Here is a 23,314-nt window from a genome sequence, read left to right as displayed (position 1 = left end):
GAAAGTGGTTGGTTGGTCTCATATTTTAATGAAACCAAAATTGCAGTGATTTGCTGAGATATCCATGGATGGGAAGAACCTTTCTTTTCCCCTCAAGATGCACAACTTCAAGTTTTGTCTTGGCGTTTTCTTCCGGCTTATTTTCTGCATTCCTGTGAAATATTGGCATTTAGATACATGAGTATTGGGTTACATAGCCTAAGGCTTTTGCTGGTATTGAGAGGCCTTGGGTAGCAAAGTGTTGGGTGCAATAGATGGTTCCTTTGAGCCCTGGGCTCCATCAGGCTGAGGATCCCAGCTCTCCAGGCTGGTCATATTCCAGGGAGTTACCTAATTTTAAGGGATGTTATTGAGAATGTTTGACATTTTCAGAATAAAGGCTGGCACCTTAAAGTGTAATGCGGCAGTGTCTGGACATGCTGTAGGAACGCAGAGCACTGAAGTAACTTCGTAACTTGAATTACAGGCACTGTTTACATGCTCTGGATTATCTGCAACTGCTTTTATAGCTGATATTTTTAGTCCCTAAAAAAAATGCGGTTGTGAATTTGTCAGGTTAATGTTTTTATGAAGAACTTAAATGAAGAAAAATACAGCACCGCAGTTAGTAAGTGTTGTGAGTCATTCTGAATAAAATAACAGGTTATTTCTGTAAGTTTAATCCCACAGAACTTCCATTCACAACAGCAGACATTTTTGCAGAAGTAACATTTAGCTTTCTACCCATTTCTTCATACATTTTGAAACTATTTTTTTTCTCTATTTTGTGCATATATTTACTAATGTTAAAATGTTGTATTTTAATCTGCATTTAATATTTGCCCTTTTAAACTTTAACTAGCAGGTTTCTCTTCTGAAAAGTGCTTGCCCCTGATTCTTTCTTCTCTACTAGTAGTTTCTACATCTCTGGTTTATTTTTTTCAAGCTTATTGTTTCTTCAAGTTGTTTTTTAATCTGTGCAAAACCAATCTCATCACTTCATACGACGTAGAATGTTCCCATCTTGTCTACTGTGTTTCTTTTTCACTGCAAATGTTGAAATTTAACATGCTGTCCACAATGAGGGTATAATTGTTAAAGAGCCTGCTATTACCGTACCCCTTTGGAATAGACATGCTGTCCATATGGAGTGTTCAAACTCTGTATTTTAATCTTTTGGGCTTTAGAGTTTTCTGTTTTGTTTGAAAATTTTATTTTCTAACCAACATGGCTGAAATTAACTTCCTAAACATGAAGTGGGCATAAACTCTGTTTAGAGTCTGCATGCGTGTCTGTGGCCCTTCTTTGCACACAGACATCTCAAGTTTCTAGTAGAAGTTAATCATAGCACTTGAAAGGATGTTCCTGATAATTCTCATAATATAATGAACAAAGGGCCAGGACAAAGGTCTCTGGAAAAGGAGAGAAGGTAGAGGAAAGGGGATGAAAAGGGACAAGGGGAAAAGCAAAAATAAGAGGAAAAGACAGAATTGTAGTAGTCATCCAATAAAAGTATGTTTTGCACTTGTAGATGTTGAATCTCACTGTACGTTACCAAACAATTAATTAACATAATTAAAAGAGTTAAGAATGAGTCCTGTTATTTACAGTATATGGATGGATGTTTGTGTGCGTCTAGTGAAATACAGGAACAGAAATCCCTCTAGTGATTATGAACTTTAAGAGCAGGGCTTTGGTTGATCACAGAATAATAGAGTAGCTTAGGTTTGAGAGGACCCTTGGCAGTCATCTAGTTCAACCTTGGTTCAAAGCATGTCCAGCAAGAACAGGTTACTTAGAGCTGTGTGTCCAGGTTGTGTCTCTGACGATGAAGATTCTGGCTCTGGGCAACCTGGTACGGTACTGGACCATCATTACCCCCGGCTGGACTTGCTCCAGTATATCAATGCCATTCTTGAAGCGAGGAGCCCAAAAATGGACACAGTGATTCAGGTTCAGGCTCAGAAGTGCTGAGTGATCACTTCTCTTGGCCTGGTGATTACACTCTTGATAATGCAGCCCTGTATGCGATTGGCATTTCCTGGGAGGGTGAACTGCTGACTAACATTCAAAGGGTTCTCCAGCTCCTTGTCTGTAAATCTATTTTATACCATTGCACAGGGTTGTTCTGACCCAGGTGGAAGACTTCACAGTTGCTTTTCTTGAACTCCGTAAGGTTCCTGTCAGCCCATTTCTCCAGCCCATCAAGGAGTATCTAAGTGAAGCCCAGCTCTCCAAAGTATTGACTGCTTCCTCCAATTTGATGTCGTTCACCAACTTGCTGAGAGCGCACTCTGCCCCGTCATCCAGGTCATTAATAAAGACAATAAAGAGTGTTGGCCCCAGTGTGGATCCCTGAGGGAAACTATCAGTAACTGGCTGCCACTTGGACTTCGTATTGCTGGCCAGAACCCTCAGAGTCCTGGCAGTACAGCCAGCTTCCCTCCAGTCTGCTTATTTAGCCGGTCCTCATCTCCTCGTATTTTCTTCAAGGACACAAGAGGAGATTGAACAACTTCTCTCTGTTCATTGAGTCAAAGGGCATCCTAAAGTCAGAGCATACAACATTTGCTGCCTTCCCCTTCCTTGCCCGCAGTGCCAGAGTCACCCTTGGTAAATCTACAGGGGCTATTAGCAGTCACCTTGTCCGTTATGTGACTGGAAATGGCTTCTAGGAGATTTGCTATATAACTTTCCCAGGGATAGAGGTGAGGCTTGTAGCTACCTGAATCCTGTTCTTGCCCTCTTTGAAGATGGGTGACATTTGCGTTTTTTCAGTCATCAGGAACCTGCCCTGATCACCACAATGTTTCAGTGATAGTACACCAGCCGCCTCCCTCAGCGCCCTGAGCTGCATCCCATCTGGTCCCATTGACTCTGGTACGTCCAGTTGGGCTCAAGAGCTTCCAAACTCTCTTGCTTTACAGCAGGTGATGCTCCAGTCCTGCAGGAGGCTCAGGGCCCTGGGAGACCTCAGGGCAAAACTAACTGGTGAAAACTGAAGGAAAAAAGGCAAACAGTATTTGGCTTTTTTCATGTCCTTTGTCACTAGGTCCCTTTTTCCACCAGGCAGTGGGTCCACATTTTCCTTTGTGACCCTTTGGCTGCCCCATGATGTGTCAGTCATATTCTAGTATCGTTTCATAGGTAACTTCTCTGAAAGACCTGCTATAGATGAACAGCATCTCCGTATAGATACTCTAAAACAGGAGACAGGTAATGCATAGAAAATTCTGAAGGCAACAGAAAAGATTAATTGAAATTTTCCAAGTAGAAGCATGGAATTATATAATGAAAGTTGACAGGGAAGGTTTTAAATTTACAGGAATCGCTTTTCACACAGTGGATTCACCTGCAGGAGTGAGTTTCACAAGATATTTTGAAGGGCACTAGTTTTGACATTTAAAAAAAAGATACCTGAATGGATATTTGTGTAATATCTATTTATATTAGATGTAAACTCTGTCTAACAATCCAAAAACCGTTGTCTTTGGAGGCGTACTTCTGTGGTGGCTACAAACTTACTGGTTTAGGGGAAAAGGTCCATCACTAGGTTTCCTCTAGCTCCTCTAGATTGTCAGGTACCGAGCGGTGTCAGACACTGGACTTGGAACTACACGGATCACTACCCTGGGCTGACTGGGGTGGTGTTTTCTATGGTCTTTGTTGACGTTAATGGTGAATATTAACATTTAAAGAACCTTTTAACATTCTCTAATCTCTTTATAAAATGCACTTGCAGTCATAGGAAATTCCTTTTTGTACTTTCCCATCTTGTGATTGAGTGCACTCTTGCATGTGAAATCTCTGTGTCTGAGTCACTATTTATCACAGGAGGAATAAAACCTGAAAAGCGTGCCACAATTTTGGTACTCCCTCAGGTCATGTGGTAAGAGTAGAAAGAAATAATTTAAAATGACTTGTCTAAGAGGGCAAGAGATCTTTTTTCTATGTTTTTCTTCTCTCTTCACTTAGAAAGCCAGATTTACTTCAGTGAATATTGTCTACAATGGAACACTTCTGATGAAGAATTATTTTTGTATGTGGCGCTCTTTAGCTGTGCCTATCAACTCCTACAACTTAAATAATTTCAATTTATTTTAAGAATGTGTTGTTTGTGTTTATACAGGTGGATTTTTTTATGTAAGAAGGATTATATGCAAAACTAAACATTTTTAGTAGTTCCCGAGTTAGCATTCTCTATACATTCAAGTGCATCTTACTGTGTGTTAAGCAGATGATACTAAAAATGTTTCTATAATTAAATTGTATTTAAGTCCTCAGAGAGGAAGCTTTTCAGCAAGCTGAATTTCAAATATAACAAACGAAACATCAACGAAATGCTCTTAAGCCACAGCCCATTAAATGAGTAAAATTAATATTCAAAGGGGTTTTTTCATAGCTGTGGGTGTTGCACTTGGCAGTTACTCAGGAAATGTAAGTTTTAATATTCAGACCATCATTTCACATAGTATTACTCCTATCAGTAGCTCCTCCTGAAGGGAAAAGTATTTTTGAGTGAACGCTTCAAGTTATTTAGTTCATGGTTTATGCTGTTTGCAGAATTCCCACTGAGTATAATCGTAAAATCATAGAATGGTTTAAGTTGGAAGGGACCTTCAAGATCATCTTGTTCCAAACCCCCCTGCCATGGGCAGGGCAGTAAGATCCCTTTCATGTAAAGACCTGTGGAAACTGCAAGGCTTGCAAGTTTTGATAAGCTGGTGAGCCATGAAAAATTACCCCATGGAGAATCCCACACCTGTGGGGACAAGACAGCAGGAAGCACGGACGAGGATTCAGCTGGGGCAGATGTGCACTTTGCTGACAGCCTCCTCCTGCCTGCAGCTTGCTGCCTGGAGGTCACCACCACCACAGCTCCACCAGTGAAGCAGGTCGCATCTAGCTGAAGTGACCTTTTTTTCTTCCCCTGCTCCATCCTAGGAAGTGTTTTTCTTCCAGAATCTCCCATATCCATGCCTTTGGCATTGGTTCTGCTGTGGCATCTTCTGTTTTTTTTAATATGTGGTTTAGTTTTCTGGATGTTTTATCGTGAGGAACAGAGGTTTTGTATCTGGGCATATGAAATCCATTGGTTATGTTCACGAGTTCAGTCTGGGTATCTGGTCATTGTAAAAGGTGCTTGAGTTTCAGATTCTACAAAACTTTAGAAACTTAATAAACAAGGGTTTAGAAACTTAATAAACATCTTGTGCTGTGATTAAGGTGAGGACCCTGAAGAAGGTTAGTTATTTGTAGGGCCATGGAAGTCACTGGCAAAGGGAAGTTAAATTGTCAGTATCCCATCTTAGATGCTGCAGTCTGTCAGCAATCCTCTAATACCTAAACATGGTGAATATGAAGCTTAACTTCATAAATGAAGTGGTTTCTATGAATTTTTGGGATATATATAATCCTTGTCCTTTGTCTGCTTGGATCAACGCAGTTTTGTTCTGATGCGGGACACTACTGCTGTTCTTATGTGCTGTATTTTATAAAAACAGTCTGCTATTAGACTAAATATGTTGCCTTCTCCGCTGCCTCCGGTCCTAAGCATCTGGAAATAAGATACTATTTGTCACCTGTTTCTTCTGTGCAAAGATATTTACCGAAGACTAGCGGTTCATAGTTTGCTAATGAATCTGTTATCCTGAATGCCACAAGTTACCTAATCATTGCTTCCCAAAAAAGACCTTTGCTTGCAAGGTGGTATTACATTTTGTTTGTTATGTACTTAGGATTAATTACTTTTGATTGTTTTACACTACTATTGCTACTGTCATTCTCATTAAGCATCTCTATCTTTCTTTTTGCAGCTTGGGTCCTGTGTTTGCTCTGTTTGTACCATTTTATTCCTCCATTCCAAGAGTGCAGGTGACACAAGTATTAGGCCACTTTTCTATCACAAACAAGACGCTGGTCTATATACTGGGTTTACAGGTATGGTATGTACTTGCTTGTTCATATTTTAATGAATTACTAATGTAATAGTATTTCTGTCTATGTAATAGTCTGTCTATCTAATAGTATGTTTGTCTATGAATTTTGATGCTTCCAATGCCTATGATTCCACATATGTTTAGCTAGCGATTGTCCCATCAACTAAAATATTGAAAAACATGTGTTGCTAGTATGCATTTCTATATGCTGGAGTGGTGGGCAAATGATCTCTTCTTCCATTGTCTGCTACCTTGATTGTCTTGCACAGGAAAATATAATAGACAATTCTGTAATTATATTTTTTTTTTGGTAAATGAAATTAACTGGATGAAAATAGATGGAACCTAATGCTAAGGCATATGTATCTTTCACCTTTCTAATTTGCTTATATTCTTGCTTTTGTTTATTTTCCCCGTGTCTGTTAGAGATCACAAAAAGCTATAGAATACAGTTATTTTTCCATGGTAAGACTCTCAGTAAATGATTACGGTTTTGGCTGAATTCCACTTTTATATAAATTAGTACTATTTGTATATCAAGCATTACCATGTTACAGGTAATTTAAAATAATGTAACCTAGAGCACAGTGATATCATGTAGTAATATGTTAAATATGAGTGGAAAAATATAGGTACTTGGTACAGAAAGGCAGTAGTTATTCACAAAAACAACAAAAAACCCCAGCAGCCTAGAAATGAATGGACAGTCATGTCACAACCTGAATTATGAAACATGAGGTCTGCAAAATTATAAGAAATTATACTCATTTTTATATATTCCAGGGACTCAAAAATAGCTCTAGCACTAGCAATGGAAAGCACCATAGTTATGTGAACTGTGGCAGAAAGTATTTTAAAATGAATGGTCAGTTTCAGAATATTGACTCATGCTCCACACAAATCTTTCATTCAACCATTTCGCTGTTCAGCCTTTGGACTCCTCCGATTTCTGCTCCAGCACTTTATTTTCTTGATCTTAGGGAAGTCTTGTTTCTTCTCTTCCAAACCCATCGATACTGCTATTATTCCGGTCTGTGGGAAAACCATGGTATAATCTGAGCTCTTTTCCATCGTGTCCTTTGCCTTTGGCTTTCATACACACACCACCTCCAGTACAGATCTCTGCTGTTACTAATCACTGTCTCTTCGCTGGATCTTTCCCTGCCACGTACAGAACGATTGCTGCCGTCACACAGAGGCTGAGGGAAAAATCATTTGCCTTCTCCTTATTTGTAAACTCTGCCCTTATCTCAAGTCATTCTTTCCGTAGGCAGAAGTGTAGAAGGAAGGTGTTCTCATGATTCAGTCGGCAGGGTGCAGAACTATTTTAGTAACCAGTATCAGTCTGATTTTCAGCCTGTTTTTCCAGTTGATAATAACCTTCTCCAGGTGATTAATCACATACTTTACTAGAAACGATGAGCTGCCTTGTTGGCTTATCGGGATTTTTTTTTTTAAAAATTCACTCCAACCTGTTTGTATGATTTCATGTCGACAAATATGCCACTGGGTGAGAACTTTATTTCTTTAATTTTGGTGCTCACGTTTAGTCTCTCCATGGCTGCACGTTTGAGAGCTTCACTTGCACTGCCTGCCCCACTTGGAACTCTTCTCCTCTTGCTGCTGAGTCATTTCCTTTGCTTCAGTCTGTCTTTCAGACTTGTTTTTCTCTGCAGCCTATAACTGACATCCTGTTATACTTAGTACGCTATAGGAAAATAAAATGTATTGTTCTGTAGAAGGAGAACAATTGTTGGATCCCTGTGTTTTTTCCACTTCTGCTACTTCTGGAATACATCTTTTTTAATGTTAAACTGAATTTTCTCAGAAATAGGTGTCTGACTTCTCTCATTGTCGTGATAAGTACACAGCCTACGTCATATTGCAACGTAGTAGCTCAGACAACAACAGTTATGTAAAATTAAAATTTTAAATCACTGCTTTTGTCTTCTAGCTCTTAACCTCTGGTTCCTACATCTGGATTTTAGCCTTAAGTGGATTGGTAAGTCCTACTGTTTTAAAAATCGTGTGTTGCTTAAAGCACTGTGTTATATATACAATCAGTCCAGTATATGTGGACTTCAAAAGAACAGAAATTACTGAGTAATGTTTTTATTTGTAATGGTAAGTAGAAGGTTTTCATCTTTAGCTTCCAAAGGTGTAAAGCACTGACTGGCTGGTAATAAATGGGCAGACAACAGAAGTCCTGGTTAATGTTTGCAGGTTGCCACTGCTCTCTGACCTCCTAAAATTAATTTTACTGCCATGGATACAGCTTTAGACCCACAACTGTAAATGAGACTATTGAGGAAATGGTAGAAATATTTACCCTATTTATTTTTTTCCAGTTTTCAGTAAGACTCGAGGTTTTGTTCCAGGAAGCAGCTTTTAACAACTTTGCTGTGAGGATTTTTAATGTTTTGCTGTTCTCCTAGGACATCTGTATAACCATTTCTCACTATGATAAAGGCAGTAAGAGCGCAAAATCACTCTCTTCACACCAGTCAGATAAAGCCAGTGTGGTCTGTCTTTTTCCTTTCCGACTCTGTTCTTAGTACTAAGGCACTTAGTGCTAAACCAGATTGTACTAAATCTTCCAGATTGTTAGATACCGATAAGCTTCTTTTTAAATTTTGCAGACTTAGAAATTAGGAGCTCAGACTCTCATTTCTAGATCCAAAATACTGTGTGCTTTTGCAACAGTGAAGGTGCCAGCTCTTCCAAATCAGCTGACTCTCAAGGTGATGCAATCTTAAGAAGAACTTAAATTGTGCCCTTGCTATTTAGAACCTACTAATTTGAATTTGCAGTGAGCTCAGAGTGAAATGCCTGTTGACGCTTCACATATTGCTGCTGTAATTCAGGAGTTTGGTCTCTTACCATTTGCATTGGCTGTTCCAAAATATTGTGTGAGCTCACAGGATAACTAACCAGAGTGACAGAGCAGTAAAGAATGAAGTCTGCTCAGCTGTTTGGTCTGACCATAAATATCCATGCAAACAGGGCAACTAACAAACCAGAGTTTCTCTCTGGTGGAGAGATCGGCCCAAGCCTCTGTGCCCGCCTAAGGATTTGTGACTTCCTTCAAACGCACTACCCTTCCTGTTACTCTTCTGGCTCTTTTAATAGCCCTTCCTTTAAAACAGGTGTTCATTAGAGAGGGAAGGAAAGGAAAGGAAAGGAAAGGAAAGGCATTTTAACTCTCTCTTTCCTGGTGGCAGGAACTGTGTGTATACTTGGTTATACAGACTTATAAAGAACGGCTCAAATATTATTTTTTTCATAATATATTATGCCGTTCTTTTTTTAATTCCCTTTTAATGTACAGTTTTATTCAGTTGTATAATGCAACTTTCTCAGGATTCTTTTCATAAATGACTTTTTTTTTTTTTTTTAATTGCAGGCTGGCAGTATGTTTGACATAGGTATAAATCCATAGGAATAAATTGAGCTTTCTCTGTGTCACAGGACGGCTTAAAAAAATGATTTGAAGTTTTCATATTGCTTCAGTCAGCATTAATTAAGTCATCATCAATGATGATGTGTTTACAGTCTCATTGTTTTCTGCAGCAAGCAGAGAACTGCATTCTACTGTTTCGTAATAATTTGCTACAATTTGGAAATAAGTTCATGTTATGAATTTCTTCACGCTTCTGTGAATAAGAAGTCTCTCTTTCACCTCTGTTGTAAATGATAATTTGGCATCTTTCGAGAAAACTTGATAAAGGAGTAAGGTTTCACGTTATATTAAATCATCTGAAGAGCGATATGAAACACTATAAAGGCACTTTTTAACATTAGAAGTGTAGATACTTGATAACATATGTATATGTTCAATTACAGAAATACACAGGTTGTCAAATCTATATTAAATCATTCTGAAAACCTATGTATTTTTGTAATTCTTACTGCTCTTGACATTTTCTAACATACTCTATCTTTGTTGAATCAAGTTTTCATGTATTTGTACAAAAAGGCTGAGTAAATGCACGAACAGCAAGTCAATTAGGTGTGATATTTAGTCACTAGTTCATTGTCTGTTAGACACATCAGTGTATTTTTAGCTCTAAAGATCACTTAGACACTCATATGACTGTATATGATGCTGTTCTGCAATTTAGCTTTTGTTGGACTTCTGCTTATGTGGAGAATTAAAATGGATGGTGCCGGCACGGTTTCTGAATTGTTGCCAGTTCCCACTTTCTCTTCACCATGTTCCCAGTTTAGGTTTATTTAAATTCTCACAATTTATAGTTTAACGTGTAATCAACACTCTTACACTTAAATGGGATCTGACTTTGTAGGTACAAGGTGTCGCACTGGAGACTGATTTCTTGCTAATGTGTCTTCATCCTTGCTAGTGCTGTTAGACTTCCCTGTGAATTCCAGGCAGGGTGTAAAACAACTGGGAATTCTACCACCTTGAGTTCTTGTTTTCAGTGGTTTTAAGTGATGCAATCATAACAGAAATGTGCATGTGTGTGCGCGTGTGTGTCTATGTATGCAAGTAGACATTGACGTAATGTGCCTGGTGATAGGGAATTTTAGACAGTTTGTAGTTTGATGCTGGATTGTTCTCAGTTACTGAGATTGCAGTACGTGTTTTGTTACTGGAGTACAAAAGGTCAGCTGTGTCTGTCTTTGCCGTAAGGTAGAGCTTCTTAGATCTCTAATTTTGAATCAGCATAGGAATACACTCTTAAAGGCAGCTTTTTTACTCTCCAGATGAAAATGGAGTGCCTCTTGAATATTGTTCTTTTGGTATGTCAATATTGGCCTGGTCATTCCAGTTGCTGGTGTGTTGTGTAAAAGGTGCTGTTTAAATACATGATGTTTATTTACAAAAAGGGAAAATTTAAGAAGTAGACTGTAAACAAATTCACAAAGCTGATGTAAGCAGTAATCTGTAATGTTATTCTTCTTATAATTTATGAGACTGATTTAGTTTCTTGTGATTTGTTTTGCCAGGAATATACCATACTTGGTACATACAGTCCAGATCTGTTTCTTATTATAGGGGTTTTTTTATGTCATAAAATAAGGAAACTTCATATTAGAGATGCAGATGTATCGTGAAAGTCATACAATTTCCATTTGACTTTAAGCTAAAAATTCTTTCAGTAGTTGTTTATAGAAGTGCTTCCATATAGTGCATGTTACTCAGTTTCATGAATGCCAGAAGCAGTTTCCCTACTATTTTTTTTCTTTAAAACAGTCAAAACACCTTAGAAAATGGTATCCATTTGAATGTTTCCTTGGATGCATACAGATCGACCCATCTTCTCTCCCTCTTTTTCCCCCCTTGAAAATCTCTCGCGTTCTCAGCTTGCATTTCTCATTGTTACACTCTTGCAGGATTGAAATTTGAGGGGCATGTCAAGGCTCACTCAGTTGTAGCCACAGCATACCTGCTTCAAGCAGTAAGCTGAGGTTGGTACCAGCAGATGAAATGTGCCTGCTGGGACATGCAGTTCCCTCTGCTCATCAGTATAATGTTGTCATCATACAGCTCATGTGCCAGGGTTTCTGCTAACCATGTAGCTAGTTCTGTATTTCATCGAGGAAAGGTATTTTTCAGGCCTTTTCCGTGATACCAGTGTTGTAGACTCTTCCTTCTTATCTAGTGTCATTTGTTTATTTGTTTGCAAGGTGAGATGCATTGCCTAAAGTTCAAAATTTGGAATATCCTGAGTATTCTGTGAGCTGCCTTGAATTTGTGTAGAGTTCAGTTCAAACTTGAGGAAATTGAAATTGTCTTAGCCTTACAAATTCTGAAGTTTCTAAAACCCTGTTTACTTTGCAGATTTCACCAAGCCAAAATCAGTGCCTTCTGCATTGTTTCTATGCTACGCTGTGATTTACTTTTCTCAGGTTGTATGAAAAGTTGTGCTTTTTATACTTTAGATGTTGAAAATCTGTAAGGAATGTACTTTAAAGGCTTAAGTAAGGTTAAGATAGAAAGTTTAGTGTTGAGTGGTTAGTTTTAATTTCAGTTCTGATTTTTGAGTGCTTTAGTTCTTATTCATGAATTTGAATTCCCTAGAGTTGGTTTTAACACAGACTACAGGTATCTGTTTGCTAAATGCTCGAGTGTACTTTAGATTGTTTTGAGTTCTGTTTGTTAAGAACTTTATTCATCCTTTCTGTTTGCTATCCGTTTGGCTGAGGTGTTTTGCTTTAGTGAATTCCTGTCCATGATTGATCATCCTTTTTAAGATAAGATGTGATTGGGCTGGGGACCAAAATATTTAAACCAGACTTTCACTTTTGTAGTTCTTGATATAAAAACAACATTATATAGTTGATACCAGATCAGATCTAAGAGTCGTTGATTTTCTTGTTGTTGTTCTTCCTCTTCCACATCTTTCTTAAGTGATTTTAAACAGTCCTTACTCTGAATTGGTTTTGGTTTTAAAAAGTTTTTGAAGGAAATACAGAAACATTTGTATTACTCCACACTGCAGTATTCACACTTAAAATATCATCCCTTCTACATACTTAAAATTAGTCTTAAATACATGCCGATTTTATTGAAGAGAATCTTTGATCAGAGCCTGATAATGTACTACGCAGTTACTTTCACATTCATGTCCTGCCATGCGTCCTTCTTCATCCCCCAGTTAGTCTGGAGGACATCTTCAACTTATCCACATCTAGCCTTATGTAGGTCTGTAGTCAATGTCAAAGTATGATATTCCTGGAATTCTTTGTAATTGTGTAATTATAAATGGTGATTCAGATAAGTCTACTTACATCTAGTTTGATGTCTTGTGGTAGTGCTTTGGTGCCACAAAAGAGGGTCAGTATAATAGGTGTGAGTTTGGATAATTTAAAAAAAGTAGATGAAAGCTATGCATTAGTTGTTTTTTGCGCTGTTGATTTGTAGCCAAGTCATACCTGAATTGGAGTTCGGGATAGATAAAAACGAATTATTTGCAATAAGTGAAATCACATTTTTAATTCATTCTTTTAAACTTGGAATGATGAAAAGCTATGGTGAAAGCAAAACTTACTAAAAGTGTGAATTAAATAAAACAATACTAAGAAATAATTAAATGATGTGTTTCTGTTTTGAATATTGTTACTGTTTAAATCTAGTGCACTCATAATAACATTAATAACACTTTAAAAAAACTCAGATTGCTATTTTTCCATCTTCAGCTTGTTTTCACCCAAATGCCTGGTAACAGACTACTTACAGTGCATTTCTGACTTGAAAAGCTGACACAAAAGGGGGGGTATCCCTAACAGTATCTTTTAAATTTTGAATAGTCTTAGAAGTATATTGTAACCTTCTCATTGATTTTTATTTTTTTTTCAAGTCCTTAGTTTTGTGGAAACATTGAATGATCACAAGGGGAACATATTTCTATCATTTTCAGTAGCAAGAAACATAGTTTTTAGAAGAAATAACTAAGAAAATTTAAATAAATCTGAGAAGGTGGATTATTTAAAGGTTTCCTGCTGCTGTCTTGTCTTTAACTGCAATTGGTATTTAAGCCTTTGTGTTTGAAATCAGCATGCCTGGTTGGAGTTGGAACTGCCACTGGCTGTTCAGCTAGAGCTGAGCACATGCGCCAGGTGCAGTGAGCCAAAACATCATTTTCAGCTGATTGCCCAGCGTCATTGACCACACTGTCAAGAAATCCCATTAAACACCCCACGGGTGTTGCTCTGGAGATACACAGGGCTGCTCTGTATAGAGCTGCGCTTGCTGTGCCTGCTTTGTGGGCTGGGCTTTCCAGATCAGACGAGCACTTGCATGGGTCCTGTTTTACTGGTCAGCAAAGGTCCAACATACATACCTACCCATGTAACAAAGCGCTATCACAGAATCATAGAATTGTCTAGGTTGGAAGGGACCTTTAAGATCATCTAGTCCAACCATCAACCTAACTCTAATAAAAAAACGTCACTAAACCATGCCACTAAGCACTATGTCAACCCGTCTTTTAAATGCCTTCAGGAATGGTGCCTCAACCACTTCCCTGGGCAGCCCATTCCAATGCTCAATAACCCTTTCAGTATAAAAATTTTTCCTAATATCCAATCTGAACCTCCCCTGGAGCAACTTGAGGCCATTTCCTCTTGTCCTGTCACCTGTGACTTGGGAGAAGAGAGCGACCCCCGCCTCCTACAACCTCCTTTCAGGTAGTTGTAGAGAGCAATAAGGTCTCCCCTCAGCCTCCTTTTCTCCAGGCTGAACAACCCCAGCTCCCTCAGCCTCTCCTCATAAGACTTATTCTCCAGACTCCTCACCTATATAGAGGTCTTTATTCTACAGTTAGATCATATTGCAAATTGCTGAGGATTATGTTCTAAAAAACTGGTTTATTGTATAAAAGATGTGAATGAAAATATAGACCAGGATACAACTTCAACACCTAATATTCAAATTAAAGCACCAGTCCTTTTTGGATTATATATGGATAACCTCAGCTCTTTTTTGGGAAAGTTTGTAAAGATGCAGAAAGTATGAGCAACACTTTGATTTGTTTTCTTTTTTCTTCTTTTTCTTGTCAGTGTTTCCTGAAGTCCCAGCTCAAGGAATCAGGAGTTTTGGGGGAATGTTAGCTTTCTAGAAGTAAAATAAGCTTTTAATCCTTGAGCAAACTACTGCTTCAAAATCCAAAAGAATACCCCAAAGGCTTAGAAATAATGAGGGAAACTTTTTTAAAAATAATAATAAAAAAACCCACAACAACAAAACCAACCAACAAAACAAAAAACCAAAAAACCTGCTTATGATTTTAAGGCAATCTAAGTAGTGACTTTTCAGAACTTGAGTTGTGATTTCTGAATATTGGTTTTACAACATATGTATCAGTAGTATTGCTAATACTAGTGAGACTACTCAGTTATTAAAAATTCTGCATATGCTGAAGTATTTTCCTAACTGAAAATATATATTTTATCTGTAACTGCTGTGATTGTTTGATAGTACTTTGTTGATAGTACTCCACACCAAAGCCCAAGTGATAAGGGAGCTCACAGAATCATAGAATCACTGAGGTTGACATCTAGACCCAGGGGCACGCTGAGCTGGTTGCCCAGGACCAAGTCCAGACGGCTTTTGAGTATCTTCAAGGATGGAGACTCTACCAACTCTCTGGGCAACCTCAGCACATAGACTGTGAAGTGCATAGCCTGAATTAAGAAACAGAAAAGCAATAGAAGAACAAAGATTGGGGAATGAAAAAGAAGCATTGTCTGTCTGTCCTAACGGATGCAGATACCCATATGTAAGCTAACAGATGTGCTGAATCCCTCCCAAAACTAACGTGAGGTGTCTGCATGTGGGCAATGGTCAATATTCAGATGAGTGACTGTAGATGGCTTAATTTCACAGAATCACAGAATCTTCTTGGTCGGAAGGGACCTTTGAGATCATCGAGTTCAACCGAAAAAAAACCCAAACAAACAAAAAACAAACAAAACAAACACCAAAACCAAACCAAAACAAACACCCACAACCCACAACAAACCGGACATTCATAAATCCATGGGCCCTGATGGGATGCACCCGCGAGTGCTGAGAGAGCTGGCAGATGTTATCGCTGGGCCACTCTCTATCATCTTTGAAAGGTCATGGAGAACAGGAGAGGTGCCTGAAGACTGGAGGAAGGCTAACATCAGTCTTCAAAAAGGGCAAGAAGGAGGACCCTGGGAACTACAGACCAGTTAGTCTCACCTACATCCCTGGGAAGGTAATGGAGAGACTCATTCTAGATGTCATCTCCAAACAAGTTGAAGAGCGGGGGGTTATTGGAAGTGGGCAACATGGATTTACCAAGGGTGAATCATGTTTGACCAATCTGATAGCTTTCTATGATGCCATAACTGGTTGGCTGGATGAGGGGAGGGCAGCAGATGTCATCTACCTTGATTTCAGCAAGGCTTTTGACACAGTCTCCCATAGCATCCTCATTGGGAAACTAAGGAAGTGTGGGCTGGATGAGGGGACAGTGAGGTGGACTGAGAACTGGCTGTGTGACAGGACCCAAAGGGTAATGATTAATGGAGCAGGTTCAAGCTGGAGGCCTGTAACCAGTGGTGTCCCCCAGGGGTCAATACTTGGTCCAGTCCTGTTCAACATATTCATCAGCGACCTGGACGAGGGGACCGAGTGTATCCTCAGCAAGTTTGCTGATGATACCAAACTGGAAGGGGTGGCTGACACCCCGGAGGGCTGTGCTGCCATCCAGCGAGACCTGGACAGGCTGGAGAGCTGGGCAAGGAAGAACCTCATGAGGTTCAACAGGAAAAAGTGTAGGGTCCTGCACCTGGGGAAGAAGAATGTTAGGCACCTACAGGTTAGGTGTGGACCTGCTGGAGTCAAGTTCTGAAGAGAAAGATCTGGGGGTCGTGGTAGACAGCAAAATGACAATGAGCAAGCAGTGTGCTCTTGTGGCCAGGAAGGCCAACGGAATCCTGGGCTGCATAGGGAAGAGTGTGGCTAGTAGGTCGAGGGAAGTCATTCTCCCCCTCTACTCTGCACTGGTGAGGCCACAACTGGAATACTGCATCCAGTTCTGGGCTCCCCAATTCAAGAGGGATAGGGAACTACTGGAAAGAGTCCAGCAAAGGGCAACGAGGATGATTCAAGGATTGGAGCATCTCCCTTATGAAGAAAGGCTGAGAGAGCTGGGACTCTTTAGCCTGGAGAAGAGAAGGCTGAGGGGAGACCTTATCAATGCTTCTAAGTATCTAAAGGGTGGGTTGAAGGAGGAGGGAGCCAGGCTCTTTTCAGTGGTTGCCAGTGAGAGGACGAGGGGCAACGGGCACAAGCTGGAACATAGGAGGTTCCACTCGAATATGAGAAAGAATTTCTTCACGGTGAGGGTGACAGAGCCCTGTAACAGGCTGCCCAGGGAGGTTGTGGAGTCCCCTTCTTTGGAGATTTTCAAGACCCACCTGGATGCAGTCCTGAGTAACATGCTCTGAGATGCTCTGGGCAATCCTGCTTCGGCAGGGGAGTTGGACTAGATGATCTTTATGGTCCCTTCCAACTCTAAAAATTCAGTGAAATTCAGTGAAACCACACACCACACCCACCCACAATCTCGGGCACTAGAGCATGCCCTGAAGTGCCATGTCTACCCGTTTCTTAAATACCTCCAGGGATGGTGACTCCACCACCTCCCTGGGCAGGTTGCTCCAGTGCCTGACCACTCTCTCAGTAAAGTAATTCTTCCTAATACCTAATCTAAACCTCCCCTGCCGCAACTTCAGACCATTTCCTCGGTCCTGTCATTATTCTCTTGGGAGAAGAGGCCAACACCCACCTCTCTACAACCTCCTTTCAGGTAGTTGTAGAGGGCAGTGAGGTCCCCCCTCAGCCTCCTCTTCTCCAAACTAAACATGCCCGGTTCCCTCAGCCTCTCCTCATATGACTTGTTCTCCAGACCCCTCACCAGCTTGGTGGCTCTCCTCTGGACACGCTCCGGCAGCTCAATGTCCTTCCTGTAGTGAGGGCCCAAAACTGAACTCAGTACTCGAGGTGAGGCCTCACCAGGACCAAGTACAGAGGCACGATCACTTCCCTGCTCCTGCTGGCCACGCTATTCCTGATACAGGCCAGGATGCCATTGGCCATCAATTTCAGGTGATTGTCTATGTTCTGCTGGCTGTATTGACTGTATCTCCTCTGTGGTGGGAGCTTAGACACCTTGCTCCTATCTAGACATCTACATGTAAACACATGGCAATTTACTCCTACATCAGTTAAAGCACCTGGGAAGAAAAGTAGTAGATCCATCTGGCATACAGGAGATGTTAGTGTGGAAGTCAGGTTGTAATTGTTTGTGGAAGAGAGAGATGCAGATATTTCCAATTCTGGAAGAAGGAGAAAGAAAGTAGTGGGAGAGGGGAGAAGGTAATGATGTGCCAGAAGATACTTTCTCTTCTATATCCATGGCTTCTAAGATCCTGTAGAAAAATGGATTTTAGTTTTCTGTTTGTATTTCACTTAAGTTTTCAGTTTCTCTCTCAGATCTGAGGAAGAGTTTGTGTGCCCGAAATCTTTGTCAGTTGTGCCAGCTGGTTCAGTAAGAGCTAGATTGCTTCTATCAAGCTTTTTTAGCTTGTACATGAACACCATCGTGGCTGCAAAATCACCATTGTTTAGAGAGGGAATCCGTGAGAGTAATTTAGCTGTGTGTGTACTTTGGAGATGTCTGCCATGGGATGAGTCACATCTTAGCAGTGCTCGTTTCTCTCTATTGACTATGAAACAGACTTCAAACAAGCAGCTCATAGGTAAGCTTTTAAATTACAGATGTTTACTTGGGTCAGATAAATCCAATCATGATCTTTTATGTTTGGTTTGGTTTATGTTTTAGGTTTGGTTAACAATATGGTGACGATCACCTGCAGAGCTCTAGCAGAGACCCACAGGAACCTATCCTTAGGTCACAAGTGCAAGTTAAGAAGAGATGTACTGTGCTGAAATGGCAGTACAGTCATACTTGCACGTACACAAAGAACAATTGAGATCTGGAAGTGATTGCACCTGACCAATGAAGATAGCATTGATAGACTTCGAAGAAGAAAAAATCTGGGAAATTTATGAGCCCAGTCAGTTGGGAAGGAAATTGAAGAAAATTTGTTTATTATAATAATCTTATTTTTCTGTCTAGCTAACTATTGCAAAAGGATTTTATAGTCTTAGTGACTATTTCCACAAATAAAACCCAAACAAAATGATCTGTTGTGCAACAATTACATTGCAGGTTATGACTACAGGTTGTAAATACATGTGTAGTGATTTTACTTGTTGGGTGGTTTTCACACGATCTCTCTTGGTTTGATAAATGTGTTTCTCTAAACAAGTTAAGTACAGGATCTTGACACAAACTTTAACCCCTTGTTTTGATTCTAGTTGTATAGAATTCAGAGCATACTAAGAATAAAGCAGATTAAATAGGTATTAAAATGTCACTTTATCTTAATACTGCTGTTTGCTTTCAGTTTGTTGATATATGAAAATAGCAAAGTCTTGAATACACACAATGAATATATTTAAATTATTCAGAACAAAATAATTGAGTATTTGCTGACATTTAATTCTGTCAAGTTGTCACCATTAGGCAAAATAATTTTCAACATAGTTTTCTACACCAATTGCCTACTGGTTTTTTGTTTGATTTCTTTTTTTAATGTTAATCAAGTACAGCAATTTTAAAGTTTTCAGTTAGTAGTGGAGCATATGTGTCTTTTTCGTGTAAAATATTGGAGAGCTTCCACGTTTGGTTTACCTAATGTGAAAGAGAAACTACAGTTACTTCCTTTTTTCTGAAAAGTGTACATCTTTGGAGGGACATGAGGGAAGGGGAGAGGAAGTTGGGCTTATTACAGGGGTGGGAAGAGGGGAGGAAACTTCATATGAAGGACCAGTAGTAAGCCATGATGTTAAGAAACTGAAAAACTGTGAGCATGCTTTTTTCCGCAATTTTGCCAGGCAATTTCCAGCACCCTCCATTTCCTCTGCTTAGCATTTTGCCTGATGTGATATGGTGGATGAGGTTGTAGGTTATAGTGATCTGACTACAAGAAAACAACTAAGATGAATTTTATGTTGCCAGCCAAAAATTCTCCATTCTAACAGTGTGAACTTAACTGCAACATCTTTCTGTGGTGACTTTTTAGAGCCTGAAATACTCTGGAGGCTTGTCTGTTTGGGGGAACTAGCCCTTTAACCTGATGTACAGTGTTGAAGTTGGGATATAATGAGATCATCATTTGATCTCATTCCTATGAGAACCTTATCGTCATTGAATAAACAAAGTTGGTCTGCTTTCTCAAACACTAAAAATTCACTACATGTCTGTAACAAAAATGGTATAAAAGCGTGGTTTTTAAAAAAATTATCTATATCAGGTTCTGCATATGAACCAGCCAAAGAGGAAGTTCTTTGGAAATACTTGACATTAAGATGGGTGTATGACACTAAACCAGACTGAATCACGAGACCTATTTTAACTACAAATGTCTCCATTCTGGGTTTATTGGAAATATGCAAATAGGTATCTCTTCCTCACTAGACGAAACTTCTTGAAAATTTGTTACAACTGAGCACAGCATTTAAAATTCCTTATACTTCCATGTAACAGCTTGGAGTAGTAAATTGAGGGAGAAAAAATGGGGGGTGGCACTGAAATCCTAACAGACGTGGAGGTAACAAGGTGGATTGCCAGTGTATACTTGGTGCTCTTCACAGCTGAGTCTGTCTTTCCATCTGCTTACCCTTGTGAAGATCAGCAGTATCACATGATTACTCTGAGCCATTACTGATCCACAAAAAGTTTCTTGGCAACTATACGTAGAAGAGATACGTCTCTTCTGCTAGTCTCACAGAGTTTTCTCTTGTTCCTTCACCAGGTGCTTTTTATTTTAGATTTTACTGTGAACTTTATGCTGTCAGACCTCTTGACTTACTGCTCTGTGAGCACAGGAGTCCACAGGTTTGGGTTACGCAATGAGTTTCTGTCTGAGGCAGGACAAGGAGGGGCCAAGACACTACTACTGCTGTTGAGGAGCAGGAAGGAGAGAGAAGACAGCCCACCGCAACTGGTGCATTGCCTGTAGACTAAGCATGCTACTCCAGTGAGCTCAGTGAGGCTAGGAAGGCAGGTAGGAGCCATGTGTACAAGTCTCACACACGGCGCTAAGTGCCATTCTCCATTTGAGCAGTGTCTATAAACTTTTAGCCTTATAAAGCCTTCTCTTCTGATTAAGTACTCTGAAATGACTTGTTCTCTAAAACTACCTGAAAGGTTGTAACGAGGTGGGTATCAGTCTCTTTTCCCAAACAGGACAACAGGAAATGGCCTCAAGTTGCACTAGGGGATGTTTAGATTGGATATTAGGAAAAATTTCTTCACCAAAAGGGTTATCAAGCGGTCGTAGTTTGGGCCAGACTGGCCACTGGATCGTACTACAGATGCTCTTTCCCACCTCTCTCTCCGAGGAGAGCACTGGAACAGGCTGCCCAGGGAAGTGGTTGAGTCACCAACCCTGCAGGTATTTAAAAGATGTGTAGACGTGGTGCTTAGGGATGTTTTAGTGGTGGAGTTTTTAGTGTTAGGTTTAGAGTTGGACTTGATGATCTTAAGGGTCTTTTCCAACCTAAATGATTTTATGACTAGCTGTCTCTACTGGGAAAAATATGGGAATGCCTTCACTGATGCAGCTACTAGTTGGTGCTTGCAGTACACTTTCCCTTCTGAGACAAACAAGTCCCAAAGTACTGGCACTGAAGACGTGCTGCTGCTGCTATCTCTTCGCTGTATTTTCTGTCTTGAGTTGATAAAAGACTGGTTCTGTTTGTGGTTACTGTGTTCAGACACGTGTCAAGATTTGTCATACATTCAGGGAGATGTAGATTTTCCTATCACCACTTGTTTTGTTTTGCTTCTTGTGACTTTTTGAACCCGTTCAAGATTTAGGGTGACCTGAAAACATTAGAACTTACCAAAGGACAGTAGGTGATAAGAGTGGGTAGAGATCAGAGCTGGGAGGGACATTTGGAAGAAGTGAAGGAATGCTGGTGTGATGTTAGACAAAGTATTTTGAGCTGGAGTGCTCTTTCCGTGCCTGGTTCCATCTGTGCAACCAGTAATGCAAAATCCCTGGGACCAAAGAGGGGGCCTGGCTCCATAGCCTAAAGATGTGAGGTGAGAAGGAGGAAGATAATTTGTAGGCTCTGGTGCTGCTTGTGCGTTTTGCATCTAACAAATCATCAGATTCAATGTATACGTAGTATTTGCAACCTGGTTCAGTAATTCTTGCTCCCAAAAAAGCAACCGTCCTGGTAACTCTACAATCTAGGTTTTCTTGAGTGAGGAGCCGATTTACATAACTTGGGACTAGGTGGTTAGCTTCTAAGGGACCTTCTTGCTAGGTAGGTATCTCAAGTACTACATACCAAAAGTAGATGAATTGCAGAAGTGATACGAATTTTCCTCCACTTATTCTTTGGCCATTATAGTTCTATCTTAAGTTTCCAGTTGATGTGTGCAAGTTTTGGTCATGGGTTTACAGTCATCTGGAACAGTTTCACTAGAGCTGAGGAAAGAATTTCTAAGGTCATGAAGAAGCTTCTGTTCCAGTGCCCTGTCATTCCTGGAGTCCAGTCAGGACCTTTCTTTGAATATAGAAAATTTTTCTTAAAGGCAGCCTTCACTATGATGCCACAGATTATGGCCTTCCTCTCATCCCATCCCATTCACCTCCTTCCTCATAGCACAAAAAGATTTAAGGGGTTATAGATAGTTTAATGCTGTTCTTTCTTATTTTAGAATGGTAGCCTGTGTTTGGTATTACATCCAAGCCTGAGAACAGTCATAAAATGAAAGTAGAATAAAATGAAAATCAGTGTTTCCCAAAGCAGAATGTATTTTTGCTAAGAGTCTCATTATCTCACTGGATAATTAAAAACAACCTTGTAGATAATGTGACAAATAGCCCCCTCCCAAAGAACGTTGCATTTTCCTATACTGTCTCCCTTTGGATATGCAGCAATGCATTTGGTATGTTCATACAAATGTTGGTGAGATAAAATAAGTGTCCCCAAATAAATAGCCCAGATGGGGAGTTTCTACATTGCTTCTAGCATAAGTGCATTGTTTGGGTATGTTTACGGATTTTTATGGGTTCATATCTCTTCCTGTTCATTTCACTCTGTTGTCATAACATGATTCTTGTGGCATAACAGACAGTAAATAGTCACGAATACTGAAATGTGGCATAAAGCAGAATGGCAGACTCGGAATTTGTGCAAGAACTTTGGCCTTCATGATGGATCACTTTGGGCTCAAGTGCTAGAGCTTTGTAATAGGATTTAAAATGATGGTTGAGTGATGGCTGTAAAACGCTGATGGGACACATGGATTTCTGTTGCTCCTCCTTAATCTGAAATGAAATCAAGCCCCAAGGCAAGCATGAGTGTGAATGCAGGGAACGGGTTTTTTTCTTATGGGTGGGAGAAGTGCATCACAAAGGCTTTTTCAATATCACAGTTTTTAATGAACTGGGTTTTGAACCTTTTTTTTTTTTTTTCTCTCCTAGAAGGTAGATAGGATCCTTTTGGAATAAGTCTGTGCATACTCTTGAGAATTAACTTCAAATCAGATGTTTTGTGTTTGTTTTTACTAGAAGAGAGAGACTTGGGTGGTGGGGGCAGAAGCCTTAAGGGGGTTGGTTTTTTGAGGAGCGTTTACAATGCTTCAGCATCCTCAATGGCAGTCTTAAATCTTTTCAGGGCAGCATGCAGCATACCCTGACCAGTTCCTTTACTAGAAATGAAAATTTTGTTTGAATTTTGAGCTGTTTGAGAAAGGGTCGCTTAGTTTGGGCTTGGATCCTGAAACAAACAAAAAAACCCAAGCAGCTTTCTG

At 39.9% G+C, this 23,314-nt stretch overlaps 1 protein-coding gene across 1 annotated transcript in view; it reads left to right on the top strand.

Moving 5' to 3' along the window:
• UBAC2 (UBA domain containing 2) overlaps nucleotides 1-23,314 on the top strand; it is a 94,451-nt gene that overhangs the window by 51,750 nt on the left and 19,387 nt on the right. Inside the window, exons 4-5 of the mRNA XM_074153550.1 lie at nucleotides 5,796-5,919; nucleotides 7,873-7,920. Coding sequence (XP_074009651.1) covers nucleotides 5,796-5,919; nucleotides 7,873-7,920 — 172 coding nt within the window. The remainder of the gene's footprint in view (nucleotides 1-5,795; nucleotides 5,920-7,872; nucleotides 7,921-23,314) is intronic.

Source organism: Numenius arquata, chromosome 1 (genome assembly GCF_964106895.1).
Source record: "Numenius arquata chromosome 1, bNumArq3.hap1.1, whole genome shotgun sequence".
Lineage (NCBI taxonomy): Eukaryota > Metazoa > Chordata > Aves > Charadriiformes > Scolopacidae > Numenius > Numenius arquata.
Note: the sequence above shows the minus strand (reverse complement) of the source record. Positions and strands in the feature narration are given on the sequence as shown.